This window comes from Phragmites australis, chromosome 10 (assembly GCF_958298935.1).
Source record: "Phragmites australis chromosome 10, lpPhrAust1.1, whole genome shotgun sequence".
Taxonomy (NCBI): Eukaryota; Viridiplantae; Streptophyta; class Magnoliopsida; order Poales; family Poaceae; genus Phragmites; species Phragmites australis.
The window spans coordinates 27,453,555-27,472,960 of NC_084930.1; the positions used below are offsets into that span (position 1 = coordinate 27,453,555).

The following is a 19,406-nucleotide window of genomic DNA, read 5'->3' on the forward strand; positions in this document are numbered from 1 at the left end:
AGAGTGCGCTCGGGGCCGCAGTCGGTAGCCCCCGAGTACCCCAGTCCCCCGATGATCCACGAAATCTAAGTATCGGGAAGAAAGTGCTCGGGAAGATGTACAGTGGCCCCCGAGCACCCCAGTCCCCCGTCGACCAGGAGAGCTAAGTACCGGGAGAAACATGCCCGGGGCCGCCGGCGGTGGCCCCTGGGCACCGAAGTATCCCGAGGACTCATCGAAGGAAGTTCCGGGAGAGAGTGCTCGGGGCTGCGTGCAGCGGCCCCCAAGCACTCGGTTCCCCGAGGATCCGTACAAGCGTGCTCGGGGAGGTGAACAGTACCCCGAGGGCAAGAAAGGGCGTTCTCGGGGGAGAGTGCTCGGGGAGGTGAACAGTACCCCCGAGGACAAGAAAGGGCGTTCTCGGGAGAGAGTGCTCGGGGAGGTGAACAGTACCCCCGAGCACTCGGTACCCCGACGACCCAGAAAGCCCCCTGGTGGAGGCCCCCGAGAGGCCCACCGATGAGGTATCAGCCAGTCAAAGGCCCGAGGCCGCATTGAAAGAGCGTGCGTGGCCTGTCACCTCCAACTGCTCCCGCCGCGCTCAGCGTCAGTTCCTGCCACGTTCTGGCAGAGAGGCGTGTGGTTATTAATTGCACGGGTCCCATCCAGTGCCATCCGGCCCGTCTCAGGATAACATCGTAAGGACCAAGGCGTTCCGTCTGCCGCGCTGCTGTGGCAGGGGAACAAGACAGGGCGAGCACGCTGGGTCGCTCTGCGGTTGCCCGGTGGGCCCTCTCCACGGCGCCCGTTGCCAGGGCATTTATTGTGACGGATGACCGGGCATGCGACGTATTTTTCACCCCCGGTCACTTCACCCAGAGGAAATGATGACGCCCTTTCCATTTATGGTGTCTCGGAACTCGTGCCCCCCTCCCGTTCGAGGCATGTTGCGGCCGGCGGGTACTTAAAGCAGCCGGCGGCACAGAGAGGTGAGGCGGTATGCACCTAGAGAGAGAAGAGAGCGGAACACATAGCTGAATGCATCTGGAATAGATCCTTAAGCTCAGAAGAACATAGCGCAAGAGAGACACGGCTGAGAAGTGAGCAGCACGAGCCAGGCTGAAGAACAAAGAGCCTCAGGCTCTAAGATAGACAAATATTCTTGTAACCAGCAACATCCTTGAGGGACTTCCTCAGGACAGTTATAGTATCCATACAGAAGTAGGGTATTACGCCCCCGTGCGGTTCGAACCTGTCTAAATTCCGGTGCATTTACTTCTTCTTGCACTAGGTCACACCACCACTACCGGCCGTTGCATTCATTCCCATTTATTTCTCCGACGAACAGACTCAGGATCATCCCCCCGGCCGAATCTCTAAAAAAGGATCTCTCGGGATCCCTGCGACTGGAGTTAATCCTCCGACAGCTGCCATCTCTTCTTATGCCCGCCTCAAGCAATCTAGCACCAGTGCAATCCTTTCATCCTCTCTCACGCCCCTTGCCACCCTTCTACCTCGTCTCTCACTTGTTTGCAGCCGCCTCCTAAGGATGCTAGCTTTTGTCGCCCCCATCGCTGTCATCGCCCACCGCTTCCTCCCTGGGGCGAAGCCAAGAATCAAATATAGGAGCCAATGTTGACAACAATCAGAAAAGAAATATAAGATATATTTCTTTATACAGAGAGAGGCTCAATTGCAGAACTGTGGTTTGAACTAGCTGGCATATAAAAGTAAGCAATTGTCTTTTTTTCTCTTCATCTTGGTTGACCAATTAAAAAACGTTGAAGTTGGAAAAAATATGGGAAATTGAGTAATTAGATCATTCGCATGCCATCGTTATTTCTTCATCACATTAAAAAATGTCCTTTATATTCTAAAGCTCAGTTATATTTTATACTAATATACAACAATGAAGAATTAGAGATTTTAAGATTAGGGAGATCAGGGGAGACGTACATTTCTTCTAGTCAATTCGTGGCTTGATTAGCCACAACAGCGGCCAGCGCGAAGCAGCCAGCAAGGCGTGATCGGAGTTGGCGTGGTCGTGGCCTCGCATGGAGCGGCGGTGTACGCGACGCGAAGAAGTCGAAGACGAACATACTAGAAGGCGATCTGATTTTGATCGAGGCAACATCGTCACGCTGGCTGCCTCCTGTCGCCGATGGACACAAGCTTGGTTGGCTAATTTCCAATTGGGCGTCAGAAGTACTCGGTAGCAAATTCGATAGCGGGGCCAATCATCACTTAACACATGGTGATTAGCTGGCTCATTCCAAAGATCATGGGTAAATCCAAAGGCGGGTTTCTCCTCCGCTCATCATATAATACTTTTAGGTCACAATATACACAACGAGAAATAGCTACCAAGAAACACTTGCCAGAAGAAATAATATGTGTACCTACCACACCTTCATAACTTCAAATATTCGGGTTCATTATAATTCATCATGAAATACTCTAACCACCCTACAAATTAGTTATCCCTAAACGAGTCATAAAGGGGCCCTTCTCACCAACAAAATCGTTGAGGGGTGCCTCCTCTAGTCCCCTTGTCTTCATCGCTGCCTCCTCTGACCCATAGCCTGTGGCGCCACCGCCCCTCGTAATGTTGCTGGCACTTGCGAATCCCATTTTTTTTGCCACGTCGGCATGCACTGGACTTGTCTTTGGTGAGACACCGGGAACGCGATATGATGCCATGATCCTCATCCCGGGTTCGTCATCCCAAAATGTGAGATGGGGACGGTGTGGGTCGCCACCTGGGTTATGCCTGGGTCCTTACTAAGGAGCATGAGACAGGGAGATGGAGGAGGGTCAGGGCATGCAGCCATAGTCGAAGACGAGCTCAACCATGGTAGTGCATTCTACAGTCTTTGGCGAAATTTAAGGTATTGGAGAGGCAAGGGAGACACCAATGATCTTTTTTGCTAGCCAGGGATGTGAATGGATGGCCAGCGGCAAGGGATCTAATGGATGCGGACAACCTGAGTCGGGGAAGAATGGCAGCTGTGTGCGTGACTGAAGGTGGGGGGATAAGCTAACGGGTTGGATGGACTAGGGTTAACAAAAGCTAATGTAGGCTGGTTGGGGGGTTGGTGTTGCGGGCTGGTTTGGTGGACTGGACAGTATGACAGTCCACTTATTAATTATTTTTTCTTTCTATCTTATATTTTCTTTCATTTTCTCCTTTTTTTTATCTTGTGATGGATCTATATTAAGTCTGGGTATTTCAATATGTTTGTTGTTGTGGTTCTCATTAGCCACCTGCTTTGTGACAACAAATGTAAATTTCAATTTTAAAATTAAAAAATAATATATATTAGATGAATCATCGAATCTTTTTTTCTAAGTTTCTCAAATCAAACACCGACACTCATACTCATGTTCCGATAACACTACCCCTCGACATCCCGTAAGGGCGCCAGCTCCCAACCCTCCCTCCAAGACAAGGGGGGCAGCCATAAACCTATAACCTCAACCTACCAATTATAAACCTCGGTGGTGGCCGACAGTTGGCCGAGTTCTCCACAAACATAGGAGTATAACTGTTTTCAGTGGCCTAAGCAATAGCTACTTCGCTTTTCTTTGGCCAGGGATATTGGCGATGATACTAAATCATTGATCCCCCACCGCTCTCTCTCTCTGTTTCTTTTTTCTTTTTCTCTCCTTCGTGTATTGCGTTCCAAAACAGGGAAAGAGAAGTAGCGAGAGATTGGTTGGTATGTGTAGCATTTGGCTTTTACATGGGGATTCCATGCCGGTGAATGCATTGTAGGGCTTAAACAACACTTGTCATCGGTGATAGAGCACAGACGGTTGGGAACATCATTGGAATTTGGAAATCTTATAGTCCCTCGGATTCCTTAATCCCGGTGAATGCATTGTAGGGCTTAAACAACAGTTGTCATCGGTGATAGAGCACAGACAATCCCAGTAGGCCGTACGGGCTAACACGGACACGCCCCAATCCGATGCTGCCCGTGTAGCGTAGCACCTTTTGCAGGAGCCGCAGCGAAAAATAACTGTGGATGCTCGCGTTGCGGGTCCGGCGGAGCAGTGACTGACAGCGCTCGCCTGCGGGCCTTGGAGCAGGCAGGCAGCAGCAGGGTGGGGGTCCTGGGGACCTGAACGTGGCGTGTCCCTATTAGCCCGTACGGCCTACTGGGATTGGCAGGCTGGTTAATTAGTGGAGTTCTTTATGGTCGGGGCGGGAGTCGCAACGAGACAGCAGGGTAAGTGTGATAGATCTTCCTGATCATTATTTGGTAAAACTATCATTTGGTCGTTGTGAGTGATTCTTTATAGCAAATTTTATAAAAAAACTGATTTTATATAAGAAGTGAATTAGAAGAATCTTATTTTTTAGCTTTTAGTATCTAATTATTTTTGAAAAAAATCACTCTAACAGAATTATTCAACAACAAAAAAACTGTAAATTATCGTTTGATAGAGCTTCTACTAATTTTACTTTGAAAACGGACTTTGAGAGCCCTAGTTGTGGTGATGCTCCTAAAGATTTGTGTTGATTCCGCACTCCTATATTGTTTTCCCGTCAAGATGTCGAAATCAGTTTATGGTCGTAATTTCATAGCTACTGAATCGTGACTATCATCGCTAGCAACGCCCGAAGCGACAAAGAATACATCCCAACACTTAAGACAACTATAACACCGGTGTCGATGATATGGGATCCAAGGGTTCCTGAGTCCCGAGATCAGGACAACGCAGTACCACATGGCGCCTTCCCTCGGGGACCATCTCTCCGAGGGCCCGAGGGAAGAAAGATCCGAGAGTGAGTGCTCGGGGACAAGAACAGTTGGTCCCCGAGTACCCGGAGAGCCCCAAGGACTCGAGGGAAGCAAGGTCCGGGAGTGGGTGCTCGGGGCCAAGAACAGTTGGTCCCCGAGTACCCGGAGAGCCCCGAGGACCCGAGGGAAGCAAGGTCCGGGAGTGGGCGCTCGGAGCCAAGAACAGTTGGTCCCCGAGCACCCAGAGAGCCCTGAGCACCCAGCAAGCCCCATGCCGGTGGACCCCGCAGGGGCTCACGATGAGGTGTCGGTCGGTGGGAGGCCCGATGCCGTATTTAATGGAGAGCGTAGACGGTCACATCTAGCCACTTCCCCCAACGTCTGCCGTACTGAATACACCAGTCCCTGCCGCCGCCTGACAGGAAGGTGTAGACACAATTAATGCGGCGGGTCCCATCGCATTCCCCCTCACGGGGCCCATAAAGAAATGCGGTTTGAAGATATCTTTGATGGGCACGAGGCTTATCACCCTGTCACATATTACCGTGGCATACCTACTTTGCCCAAACGGGCATGAGAGGGTACTCAGAGGCTGGCTGGTGGGCACCCCTGCCCCTGTTAAAGCTGGAACGCGAAGACTAATGGGACCGTCCGAGGGATATTTTTTCAAACCTCTGTAACATCAACTGTAGACCGATGATGGTCACTTTCCATTTATTGTTTACGGGAACTTGTGCCCTCATTCTGGGTTCTTCTTGAAGGGCCTCCCCCCGGTAGATAAAAGGGGGGGGGGAGGGAGCACCTTGTAACAGAGACAAAAAGAAGATAGATAGGGAGATAGATCAGCTCGAGATAGAAAAAAGGAAGAGATCGAGAGAGATCTAGAGAAAGACAGACATTCAAAGAACATTGATAACATACTAGACATACAGGAGTAGGGTATTACGCCTCCGTACGGCCTCAACCTGTCTAAATCATTGGTGCATTTATTTCCACTAGCTGACAAAGATCCATCCGGCCTAAGTCCCACACGCATTAACCCTACGTACGAGGTAGTTTCAGGACCAGCCCCCCGGCCGAATCTCGAAGGGGATCCCTTAGGATCCCTGCTCGCGGTGTTCATCCACTGATAACTGGGTAGGGAAAAGGCTCCAGAATCTAGTAACTTGCCGACTTTGGTGTGTGTTTTTTCTTCTCAACTAGGTATAACTATAGTATCCGAACATGTGTACACTGCACACACCAACATGCATACACACTCACACTCATGCGTACAATTCAAATGTAAACATTATACAAAGTTTAGGGCCTATTTGGGATGGCTTCTGGCCAGTTTATGGTGAAAAAAAGCTACTAAAGGGTGTCAAACGGTGTGATTTTTGTCCCGCTTCCCTCATACGTGATTTCCTCTAACGCAAATGATAGCCTGGAACGTGGAAGTGACCACGGACTAGATTCTGACAAACGCGGAGGGAAACAATGAAAGAGCCCATGATGTTCAGGTGTAATTACCCGCAAATGCCACTGAGTTACTCCTTAGTGTCCGTCCCTTCCAAGACTCCCGTACAACCATTCGATGCCAGTGCGCTCGAGAGAAATCAGATGGGGGAGAGGGTGATTAGGGCTAGACCTCCGGCTGAACGCCTGCTCACCTGCGCCTTTGTTGACTCTTCTGGCGAGCCTGACCACTCTTCGCTCGGCCCCCCTCCTTCATCGCTGCTCGGCCCCTCCAGACGGCTCCTCGACGCACCTCCACTGCTAGATGCCGGCACAACTGCTACTTGATGCCAGACCTTGCCTGGACGCCATTGGCTACTCAGATGCCTCCTCAAACACCCTAGTACGATACACATCTTGCTAGACGTCGGGAAGCAGAGGTGACTCTCCATCCCCTTTTTCCCTTATCCGATTAAAAATGGATAGGCGTGGATTTGTGTGAGTGAATCGAAACTATATGTTGTGATTTGGATGGATCTAGTATAAGAGGATTGATTTGTGTGTTTGGAAAAACAAATCGAAACTAGATGTTATAAAAGCTTTGATTCAAGGACCAGAAAGCACCCGGTGCTCTATTTGTCTTGGAAGGACCAGTCTCATGTATATGTTCTCCAAAACCATGTATGCATTCATCATGACTGTAACTTTGTGATTCATCTTAAAGGGTCCTGCCGCAACTTGCTTTTATGTTGTTGTGGGTATTTCAGTTCTGTTTTACCTTACATTTTATTCTTGGGCGATGGTAGAAAACCATTGAGGAAAAAGAAATAGAGCTATTGTACGCAATTTGTTATTTGCAATTCCTTACCAGTTTGTATGTAAAAGGATCGAATGATCTAAGAGGGAAGATGAATTAAGCTTTAATTAAAAATATTTTTACCGAATAATAAAATAAGTAGTAACCTTATCCTAGATGAGATATAATGTAATTACGCGAACAAGTTAGAGCAAGACAACAAAACAATCAAATAAAGACACTAAGAAAATTACGAAATTAAAAGCTTGTAAGGATGTAAATGCTCAAAATAAATGCAGGAAAGTAGAAAGATAGACAAGATGACACCAATTTTTTTTTCTGAGATATTAAGGAGTTGGCACTCTCACTAGTCCTCATTGGAGCATCCATTAAGGATATCGCTCTCCCTTGAATCATAAAGACTCAAGTGTTCCCTCATGATTACCACTTCTCCATCTCCAGATTGGCGGGTATCAAACCAAATACATCGCACTTCTCGAGGCTCCCATAAGAACTCTAAGAGCTCACTGAGACAACTCGAATAACCTAATACCGGCTAGGTGTTGTCAACCAACAAGAGTAATAAATCAATAGCTTCACTTAACCAAGATCAAACCTAAACTACAGTTAGATGCACACTTGCTACTTTCTAAGCACTAATGATGTCCTTAACAGAGATGGCCAAATGGACCAGTCGGGCCGGCTCAGCACGAGCCCGGCTAGGCACGACCCGATAGGCCTGGCTAGTGTAACAGGCCGTGACATGCCGGCCCGCGTGCCATGTCGGGTCGGCCTAGGCATGATTACAGCCTAGTGGCACGGCAGGCCCAGTGGGCACGACGGGCACGGTGCCACGGGCAGCCTGAAAAAATAAAAATAAAAATAGCTACAAAATTTAAAATATATATAGAAAATAGATAAAAATAAATAAATAAAAATATAGAAAATACATAAAAAAATAGCTGCAAAATTAAAAATATATATAGAAAATACAAAATAGTCGGGTCCAAACGTGTTGGGCCGGGTCGTGCCCGTTCGTGCCGGCCCTCCATGCCACGCGCTCGGCCCCGGGCCAGCCCAGCCCAGCCCAGCTCGGCTCGGGTCATGCTGTGCCTGGGCCATGCCTACAGTGTCAGGCCTCGAGCCGGCCCAATAGGCATGGCCCATTTGGCCATCTCTGGTTCTTAATCTTCTAATTATGGACTTTGCAATTTACTTAAGTGCTCTCACTTGTTTCTTGATGACATACACAATGCATAGGCTCCTTTGGGTTATAAGAGAGCTAAGTGAGAACAAGTGAGGGGGTATTTATAGGTTAGATGTCATAATTTAGCCGTTGCCCAACCACCCACTATTTTCTGTGAACGTCGGAAGGTCCGGCGTGCATCGGCTCACATACGTTCGATCTGACCGTCAAGGCCTAAGACTCTCAGCACGCTCGCAGTCTGACCGTAACCCCAATGTCAGTCTGACTGTTAGTGGTTCACAGCTCTACCCACTTAGGTTACCTTATTTGAGGTTCAAACCTTTACCAACCCGAGTCTTTTGTCGATCTTTTACAAACTTTTTGAAACATGGCGTTGTATTGTTATCCAAGCATGCATCATTTGCACTTTTTTTTTCATCGTTCGTTTGTTTATGCAATGCATTCTTGATTCGTTTAGAGAGCATTGCGCTGACGGTCCAAACGAGTGAAGGCGACACGAATCTACCAGAGTTCTATAAGTGTTGTATCGGGAGTATCAGGCAACCGCCAGAGCAGTAAAGGAAGCATCTAAGCATACTCAACCTACTAGTTTGGATCTCGTATTGTATAACTTGATAAATTATGCTTTTATATATGTTTGTATGAGTAGTGAGTCCATTGTTAGGTTTAGATGGGTAAAACCAATATTGATAAATTGTATTACCTCCACCTTGAGTTGTTGATTATCTATATCTTTGTAGCCTTGATAATATTGTTAATGTCTAACTTATAAATTATTCAAAATATTTAGCAATGTATAGGTCCTCGGTAGAAGACGAGCAATAGTTCAACTATTGTTCGCGAGCTTAGAGCTTACTTATTGTTTACAAATGCAAATGACAATGATGAGAATAAGGCGAGATGTGGGCGGTGCTAGGGTTATCTTCTGTAACAGAGGAGTTCCTCAGTGTAATTCGGGAGAGGAGCTCGGACGCCATAGACCGCTTGCATCATTTTAAGCACCATTTGTTCGTGCAGTTGGCTTTAGCACTTTTTCGTGCTTACTGCATGTCGCATATGGGAATGATAAGATGAATACTTTTATAGTTGTGGCCTTTTGGCGTACGAGTTGATAATGTCGTAGACATAATAGGCTTATAGGGGTATTCAATTTGCTTCGAGAGTAGTTCTGGATGACCCCCGCACCTATCAACGTATGATCAAACGGTTGGAACTTATTGGAAAATGGCACGAGTACCCCTTATGTGGGCCTGTGTGGACACGTGAGCCATATGATCCTCGAGTCGTGTAGGTAAGGAGTACCCCTGCAGGGTGTAAAAATAATTCGAATTGCCACGCTCTCGATCATGAGCATACTTCTGTCTATTTGCATCAGTCGTAGAGTTTCCGAATTAGGGGATGTGTGAATGGAATGGGGTGTTTGGGATGGTTGAAAATGATTATTGATTATATGAGATGGTTCCAATTATATTATGTTCAAGTTGTTGGTTATAGGGTAGAAATATACTTTTTGTTAAGTATAGAAGCTCATATGTGTATGTCAAGTTGTATTTTGCTTATAAAATTTACTTAACAATGTGGTTGATTCCTTACTAATACCCTTAATGCATTCTTCTTGGAGTCGGAGTATTATATATACTCATTATGGATTAAGTCTTGTGAGTACTTTCATGCTCATACTGCTCTTTTAGGTTCAAACAGTGAGGAGAAGCTTGTATTTGGCTACTTCACGCTGGTCGATGTATGTGGTGGAAATGAGTAGTGCAAACTACTCATATGACCTGCTTTTGGTGAAGTCTAAGGGCATATAGCTTCACCTAACGTTTGGTGTTGATATGTGTTACTTTTTCATTACGTAGTTTCTCTAATCTTTTGCTGTAAATTATTGTAAATAGTTGAATACTGAAGAACTTATAATATAATTTAATTACTCGTTCTTTCTTAAGTTTTGTTGTGATATCATATGTTGTAAAGATATGTGTTCCGATCTTATGCACAAAACACGTGCCGTGACTACCAGGATGGTATTCTGATTAATCATCGTGATCGTGATTGATCGTCCTGATGATTAATTAAAATATTATTTAGACGATTCTTTACAATGTACCAAGAAATCTTTGATGATGGTAGTGTGAGACATGAAAGCGACATAGGCACATTAGGTGGTTCTATTGCAGTCCTTTTGCTACTATGAACATTAGAACTACAATTGAATACTATTTTGCTAGACTCAGTGGTAATTAACTTTGTTCTTGTTGTACTTTTAATTTTATATGAAATTATTCATATTACAATACGCTTTTGTTTAAACACAAAAATTTAATAAAAATAATATCATATATATGATTATTCATATGCCATACGTGTTCATACGATTCAGAGCATATAATCGTTAAGCACTCAGGATAAATAATCTCACTTAAAAAAATCAAGGTTGTTAAATGACTAACTTTTCTAGCCAGCTGATTCTCCGAGCATTGATTTATAAAAAAACTAACTTATCAGAAAAACTTGTTAGAAAAAAGCTATATCAAACAAAAACATTAAGCAACCACATCTCTAACGAAATTAGCGGAACCATCAAAAACTCAAAGTCAGGTTACATTTCCATCATAACTTCACGCGTGAGAGACAAGATTTAGCTTTTTATTTATGGGGACATGCCCTGGTAAGACACGAGCGGCTCGTGGCTAGGGAAGAACAATCCACCGTTCCTACCATCAGGCTATCAGCCCGTTCTCAACTTTGGTGTGTATTCTTGGTGACGCAAGAGTTACGGCCGAGGAAGGGGTCCCCCAAGGCGGCCCCGCCCATACCCAGAAGTGGAGAACAGGTTGTGATGAAACGGCAGGCTAGATTCCCCAAGAACTGATTTTTTTTCTTTTAAAAAAATCCGGAAACGGCAGTCCGGCCAGCTGGACGCGACCCTTTTGGGGTTCACTGACTCGGCACGGCAGCCGAGCGCGCAAACGGACACGATCCACTGGCTCCTCGTCCCGAGCTGGTGCGGATGCGTTAGGAGCACTCCATATTTGTCACGGAGTTGTTCGTCGCGGTGACTGATGAGTGGGCCAGACGAATAATACAAGCCTGGAATGGATGTAACGGATTTAATCTTTTTTAAAGGAAAGGATAAAAAGTTGTTGCACGATGCCTTTGTGCATTGTGATACGCAGCCAGTCGAGTTGTATTTTGCTATGTCATTATGGGTAGAACTTCAGTTTTAATTTTTTTTAAGGTAATCATCAACTTTAATTTTTTTTGAAACTGAAGCTATAGATAAATTGAAGATTCTTTATCTAAATATCTAATTCTTATTCTAGTTTGAAAATAGATATTTAAACTATTTTATTTTACCTTATAAGCTTTAAATCCTTCGTAAACCTAAATCGTGTCGTGATGGTTGGAGCCGATGTCCGTCCATTCTCAAAATGTCCCAACTCCCATCAAATTTCACGTATTCGTAATTAAAAAACAGTTTTTTTTTAGTGGAGCCACTCATGAATCAAGAGTTCAATCTTGGCATGCAAGCGTGGATTACGTTCGGTAAGTGTTCGAAAGTATCCAACCAAACAAAGCACCCAAGCTCACTTGTGCTGTACTGAACACAAGTGTGATTAGAGTATATAATAGCACTGTGATCCCTGCAAACTTTGGAAAAGGAGGGTGTTATCCCCAGGAACACGAATGGTATCACTTGCAATCCGAAGTTCTCCTGTCATCAGCTGTGGCAGAGGCTTGGTGCCCAAGTTTTACGTTTTGTCCATCGAGAAAAAAGTTTCTGCTGTTGACTAAGTTCATCGTAGCATGCACGACCCTTTTCGTAGTCGTAAGAGTATGTATGTACGTGTTTTGAAGGTGCGTATGTATTCTGAGACTCAAACTACATGATCTTGGACCAACAAATAGCATGTCAATTTGTAGAATTTGTGATACAAATTGGTACCATTGGATTCATATTTTGATGTACTTTATTATATTATTATCATGTGCAATATAATCTGAGAGAAACTCGGTCAAAGCGTATTCTTGGAGGCTGCACCGAACCAAATTACACCCTACATTTTAAAATGGAGGGAATACATTTTATACTTCAAATCGTAATTAGAGTCGCGTATGCTTGTGGGAAAACTGATTTGTGTAGAAATTGTTTGCATGACTTAATTGCTGTTTGGGACTCACAAATTTGCTTAAAGTCGTGGAAACCAGGGCAATATATTCATCCAGAACTCCAACAAGAATCAGGTTCCAGCGCGATGCAATTGGTGAAAGCCACTATCTTTTAGAGCATTTGTTTTTTTTTCCACTTTAAGATCATCTTCATCATATTCCTTTCATTTTGTTCTCTTTACTATTCTCTTTTCCATTTCTATTCACTTTATTTTCTCTTATCTTCAACAACCTATATTCGAGTAGAATCACGAAGTGAAAGAAGAGAGAATCCTATTTTTTTAAAAAAATAAACTTATAAATCTTTTCACGACAGAATTTTCATTTTCAAAAAAAAAATATTAAGAGTAGTCAGGAAGTCAGCTTCTAAAAAACGGCCCTCGAGCTAGCCAGCTTCTTCTAGAACGTCCATCCACATCCAGAAATGCAAAAGCAGCGAGCTGGTCGATGCGAAAGCGAGTGCAACCACCCCCTTCAACGCGTGGACCCGCGCACAGCGACGGCCGGAACGATGTCGCGTCGCAAGCACGTTCTCCTCCTACCTCCTCAGCCTTCTCCCGAACGAGACGAGACCAGAACAGACGCGAGCACAGCACACGTCTCACACTCTCGCTCGTGTGGCTGGCGATCCTCCCCCACGCCCTCTCGTCTGTCGGGTTTTCGTTGCACGTCGCCCGGGACTCGGCGGCTGGAAGCGGCCGCACGCGGGCGGGCGGCGCGCGTCGAGCGCGTCGACGTGTCTCGCGATTACGACCGACGCGCCACAGCGGCTTGCCCGGTTGTCCCCGAGCTGTACGTTCGCGGCAGGAAACCTCCAGCCTGGTCCAGGGTTTGAACGGGGCTGCACGGACGTCAAAGACGACTATCAGCAGTGGCGGATATAGGACTATCGAGAAGGTGGCTCTTCTTCCTCTCTTTTTTTTTTCTCTTCTTCCACTTGCATGTAAGCAATTGAACGGTGGCTTTTGGGATCTCCCAAGCAGAAAAAACTTTATCGATAAATAAAATTTATCGGAGGTCACCAGTAAATCCGATTTCTTACAGATATCGGATTTACCGGAGTTTTACCGAACAAATTCAAACAAATTTAAATAAAATTTAAACAAAATTTAAATAAACAAAATTCAAATATTACTGATAAGTGGATTTTTACTGTGATCTAATCTTTTAAAAATTTAAATAAACAAATTCAAATTTTTTAACCGGTTTTTTTTTTTTACGGTACTCACCGCTAGAACCGGTAAACCGGGTTTATCGTCGGTTTTCGACCGTAAAGTAAACCCTGCTCCCAAGTGCACCCCGGGATCGATCTAGGCGGCGGCGGGTGCTGCTCGCCAACGGCTAGTCGGCTACTTCCATGGCGTGTTTGTCCTACTCGTCGGGTTGCAGCGTGTCTCATGGCCACATGAAACCAAATTGCCATTAGTTTGTACCGCGGGTCCGCACGCTCCACTTGATCTGAAATTCCTGTCTTCTTCTGCGTTCCATGGAATGGAAATTCTAATGCATGGCGCAACGCATGGAACTAGTATAAAAAAGAAAAAAAGATAGGTCCCACATGTTGGGCCCAAATAATTAGGGGCCTTCGATATTTTTACGTGGATCAAGCCCAGCCGGGTCAAAATCACAGCCCAGTACCCACCGACAAAGCCCAGCCGGGTCAAAATCACAGCCCAGTACTCACCGACCATTCCAACCATATATCCTTCGTTTCGTTCCTTTTCTAATTCTCCTCCTTATTGTCATCCTCTTTATTTCTATCCTATTTTCAACGATTTGCTTTGTGAGAATTCGTGAAGGAAAATAAGATAATCTTAGGATGAAGAGAAAAGAGGTGGTAATCTCTTCGTGACAAAAACCGCGAAGAAAATCATTAAAGCGCTAAAAAGAATTAGAATCTTTTCACGAATAGAACAAGAACTACGAAGGGATTTGGTTGAAGATGACCTAATGGATACACAAGAGACAGAAGCCTACGAGACTGCACGTATAAAGCCTAGCACTGATCATCTTAGCACACTGTTAGGAGCATCGCCGACGGAGTTCATTCATCTTAGCACTGTTAGCAAACTGCACATATAAGCGATTTTCACAACACGATAGTTTTACCAGTTGACTTGAAACCAATTCAAACAGACAACTCTTGCTACTACGGATGTAGGACACAGTGACGTTAAGAGGCCGCTCGTGCTCACAGATAAGGTGAGCATCTCGCTAAAGAATTTGTTACTTCCCTCTCTTAACACAAAAGCAGGAGTGGTCGATTTTTTTTAATTCCAACGAACTGAGTACATAAGGGGACCTCTCTGTAAAAACTAAAAAGAATCTAAGAACACAATACAGAAGAGCAGAAGAGGGAACATCATGCATGCGCACCCAAGAAAACTTCAGCTTCGCAACTCACGGAGCGAGGAAATTACAAATTGGGATAACCATAAGAGGATATGACTGCAGTGTGATACAGAAACAGAACCCAGCAGTTGATGCGTTTATTTACAAAACTTATTCAGTGACAGAAAAGGAAATGCACGGCAACACTGAGGGTTCCTTTGCCTGTATTACTTCTCCTCGGTTGTCGGTATACACCATACAAGTACAACGCAGCTAAGCTTCTTGCTTGCCAGCAGTCTATGGGAGAACGGTTCTCACCTCCTTCCTGTCTACCCCAAAGGACTGCATCACGGAAAAGATGATCAATTAGCATCGAACATCCGCTCGTAATGTTACTGTAGATGCTGTTATGCCACCTGCAAACTAACCTACCGCAACCAGTTTTAGTGTATGGTTTGCAGCAAAAGATTTGGAAATCAAATTGTAGTTCATGGTTTTTTAGGAAAGTGTGGTGTATGTTAAGACACAAGCTCTCCATGAGTCTTTGGAAAACACAGTCTCCATGAATCATGAGAATTCGAAGACAAAGAAGTTACTGAAGCATCTCAAATTCTGAATGAGTTAACATCTACTTACCTCCAAGCCGCAGTCGTTGACATAAACGTTTTTGAAGAGCTCAGATGGATCAGGCATAGGACTCTCCTGCACATAAAAAATTCCATGAACTCATAAGCGCAATTCGAATGAAGGAATCACATATAGGACACATCTAGCTGCAACTCGGACCTTTGCTTTAGCGATGCCAGTCTCAACTTGCTTCCTTATTTCCTTCTCCATGTCCTGATAAGAAAGAATATATTGCATTAATGAATTACAATGCGCAATTCACTTTTTCTTCTATCTGTGAAGTAAGCATGTTCAAGCCTTCAAGGTCATGTGCTTCTGTGATACTTTTGTAGTCTTAACAATCCAAACAATACCTTTAGCTCTTGGGCTGTTGCTAAGTCATGGGCCAATATGAGCTTTCTGACCCTTTCAATTGGATCGCGCTCCTGTTGGTACCATATTAAAAATAAATCATTCAGAATGTCAATCTTAGGAGGAACTTATTTTCAAGTGGAGAGATCATTGCCATCCTAACCTGTCTTATGCCTGCAATCTCATCCCTAGTGCGGTAGGTGCTACCTGGATCTGACATAGAATGTCCATGGTATCTATAGGTGTCCATCTCAAGAATCTGAAACACCAAAAGAATAAAAATCATGGTAACTAGCAGCTACAGTACAAAATATATGTTCTAGAAAATAATTATTAATCTAGCCTGATAGCACAATCTAAACCAGAATGAATCAAGATTGGATCGTATTATTACAAACAAAGTATGTCCACTCAAGAGAGTGATTTCTACACCCACATGGTACTACAGAGAATCATGAATTTAGCACGAGGCAAAGAAAATATTTTCACTGAATTTGCACCATAAGTCCCTATATATTATAACCTTAGTACTTTTTCTTTAACAGTCAATCTCTCTACCTGAATCCTTGTGCTTATTAAGGTTTTAAGTTTGTGTTTTAGTACAACTTTTGTTAATGAACAGTTTGCAGACCCTCAATCAGATTGATGCCAATGGCACAATTATACAAGTCAAGAAAAGCAGAAATGCAGCGGATAGCCATGCAAAACCATAAGCTTACTTGATACTATAATATGTATTTAGGCCAGCTTAAAATAATAAAAAATGAAGTTGCATAAGTTACAGCACAAATAACTTCTATCTGCTTCTAGGTTTAAGTAGTCCGCACTCATCAGTGACTCATCATGTAACACAATGTTATGCATTCTAGACATATTTGTCGAATAGAACATGATGATGAATAGACGCGTAAAATAAGAGCAACTGAGCAAGCCTGTCTTGCAGTAAGATATGCCAGCTATGAAAATCCCATAGACAAAAATTGAACTCAAATAAAAACAGTAAAGTCCAAAACTGCAAACAACCACCCAACATTCAGTAGAAATATTGCAGAAGAAACACATAGGTTAAAATCAAGTACTCCCTCTGTTGGTCAAAGTTTTCAAACTTTGACCATCAATATATAAATGAGCATGCAGATTGAGAACGAAAAATTAATATTCCTAGATTCATCATTAAAAATACTTTCACAATATATAGTTCTTATCCGAAAGCAATATATTTTCATAGAAATCATTAGTCAAAGTGTCATATTGGAGATTGCGCCAATGTCCTAAACGACTTACGTTTAGAATCAGAGGGAGTAGTATTCTAGATTACTTCCAGTTGTATATCAGATCATAAGAAATGGATGCATGAGACAGAATAGGTAGGATTTGCATGAGCAACAATTTCACTAGTGAATGGATCAGGAAAAACTACTAAACAACAGCCAACAACGACAGACGGGACATGGTACCCTTATCAGATTTGCATGAGCAACAATTTACCAAATAAGACTCAGATATCTAATTGCTTAAAAGGCTTTCAACAATAACCTCTATCTGCTAGCCTGGATAGGTAGGATTTTACTGCAGACAAATAACCATATCTGTGTTGCAATCTGGAGAACAGAGAGGCAAACAGATCTTAAGCTAACAGGTAGAAAGATGTGTATCTGCCCGAAGCATAATTAAGGTTTCCAACATTGTTTCCTTCCTTTCAGTGTATGCAATGCATCAAGTAGCATGAAAAATAAAAGAAATACTGGCAATGCGTTCCAGCTAACCCTCATGCGTGATGGATTATGTACCCCCAAATTTACATGCATGTACATAATCTCCCAACTACAGAATTCAGCATTTTATCCAGAATACTTACAATCGGTCCATTTTCAAGGGCGTGTTCTTTGGCAAATTTGCAAGCTTGCTTGACAGCAAGAACATCCATTCCATCGACCTGCACCGAACAGAAGGTAACATATCATTGCCAAGCACTGACTATATCGCAGATATGAACACCAAAACCGGGGTATTCCAAAAAGAAACCAATCTCAACAGTACTGAGACGAATTAAATGATGAAGCCTTAAGACAAGGGAAATCAGAGTGTTCTTAGTCTTAAAACTACTCTGTGTTTCATCTATTATAATCCATCAGATGAAATCAAACCCAACAGTATCACAGCCAAGTAATCCAACACTGAACACCACACAACCAAATTTGCATGACAACACCAATCAACACTCTTCAGTCGGTTCACCTCCTATGCACATAACTCTGTAACAAACCAAACCGACAACAATCCATACTATTTACCTTTAACCCAGGAACATAGTCCCCGCGCTTGTAATAAGCCGGACTCTTGGAGGCCCTCCACTCCGCCGTCCCCATCCCATCTGCACAAATCATGTACTCCAAAATCACGCCAGTCACTTGCAATATGAAATTGCAGTGATGAATAGTATTATAACAGCATAACCACACACTTGATAAATGAACTCACAGTGGTTGTTCTCGCAGACCAATATGACGGGCAGCTTCCAGAGCGCGGCCATGTTGAGCGCCTCGAAGAGCTGGCCCTGGTTGGCTGCGCCGTCGCCGTAGAGGTCGAACGTGACGGTGCCCTCCTTCCTGTACCTCTGCGCGAAGGCGATGCCGCAGCCGAGCGGCACCTGGGCGCCGACGATGCCGTGGCCGCCGAAGAAGTTGGCGTCCTTCTTGTAGAAGTGCATGGACCCTCCCTTGCCCCTTGAACACCCGTCGCGGCGGCCCATGAGCTCGGCGAAGGCGGCGACGAGGTCCCCGCCGCGGGCGAGGTAGAAGCAGTGGTCGCGGTAGGCGGTGATGATAGCGTCGGCGCGCGTGATCGCGGCCTCCATACCGACGGCGACGGCCTCCTGGCCGTCGTAGAGGTGACAGAAGCCCAGGATGAGCTTGGCCTTGTAGAGGGAGTCCGCCGCGAGCTCGGCGCGGCGCATGACGGACATGTCGCGGAAGAAGGCGAGCAGCTCGCGCGCGGAGGTGGTGGTCTCGCGGGAGGGCGGGTCGAGGAGGTGCGACACGAAGGGGACCGAGGTCTCGACGGTGATCGGGTCGGTGGAGTCGGAGACAGCGCGCGCGGGGGCGCGGGCGAGCAGCGGCGCCACGCGCGCGGCGGCGGCGGCGGTGGGGTTGAGGCGGCGGAGAATGGCTGCGGCCATGGCGTGTTGGGGGCGACGCGCGCGGTGCGCGGAACGGCGGGTCCTTGACGGAGTTTCGGCTGTTTCTGCGATGGTTTGGAGGCGGCGGCCGCGGTTGGGTGGAGTGGCGGGGCACTGGGCACTGGGCAGACGACGGGCGGTGCCGCTCGCGGGAGGGGTGCGGACTCGCTCGGCGCGCGGGCGTCGTGGCGCTTTGCTTGTGAGATTTGTGATGACGCGTACGATGACACGAAACACGAGACTCCCGCCTGACCTTCCGCAGGTTTATCTCCACCGTTTATTTGTCCCATTTATAATTATTCATCTATTGATTTTTTTACTTATACTAATGATTTTTCTCATACCTCTTCAGCACGATTATGATAAATCATACATCGGCATATCTAATAGAATTTTCGTGTTTAAAAGCGCAACGATTTTCCGGAAAAATAAGCCTTGGCCTGTCGAACCTTGGCACTTTCTTTTTGAATGAAGTGGCAGCCGACAGAATAGAATAACACAATATTTCGGCCACTGCATCCGAGAACGCGTGGCAGAGCTTTTGGGTGTGGAAAAAAAGCAAACCTCCTCGTGCGTCGCGAC

The 19,406-nt window shown here is 45.2% G+C and overlaps 1 protein-coding gene across 1 annotated transcript; it reads right to left on the bottom strand.

The window, feature by feature from the left end:
• Positions 1 to 14,706: 14,706 nt before the first annotated feature.
• On the bottom strand, positions 14,707 to 18,957 carry LOC133930532 (pyruvate dehydrogenase E1 component subunit alpha-2, mitochondrial). The gene is made up of 8 exons (XM_062377191.1): positions 18,128 to 18,957; positions 17,941 to 18,020; positions 17,505 to 17,582; positions 15,810 to 15,905; positions 15,649 to 15,720; positions 15,455 to 15,508; positions 15,305 to 15,370; positions 14,707 to 15,010 (listed from the first exon to the last, which is right to left on the bottom strand). The coding sequence occupies exons 1-8, from the start codon at positions 18,822 to 18,824 to the stop codon at positions 14,966 to 14,968; spliced, it is 1,188 nt and encodes a 395-aa protein (XP_062233175.1). The 5' UTR covers positions 18,825 to 18,957; the 3' UTR covers positions 14,707 to 14,965.
• Between the last annotated feature and the right edge of the window lie 449 nt (positions 18,958 to 19,406).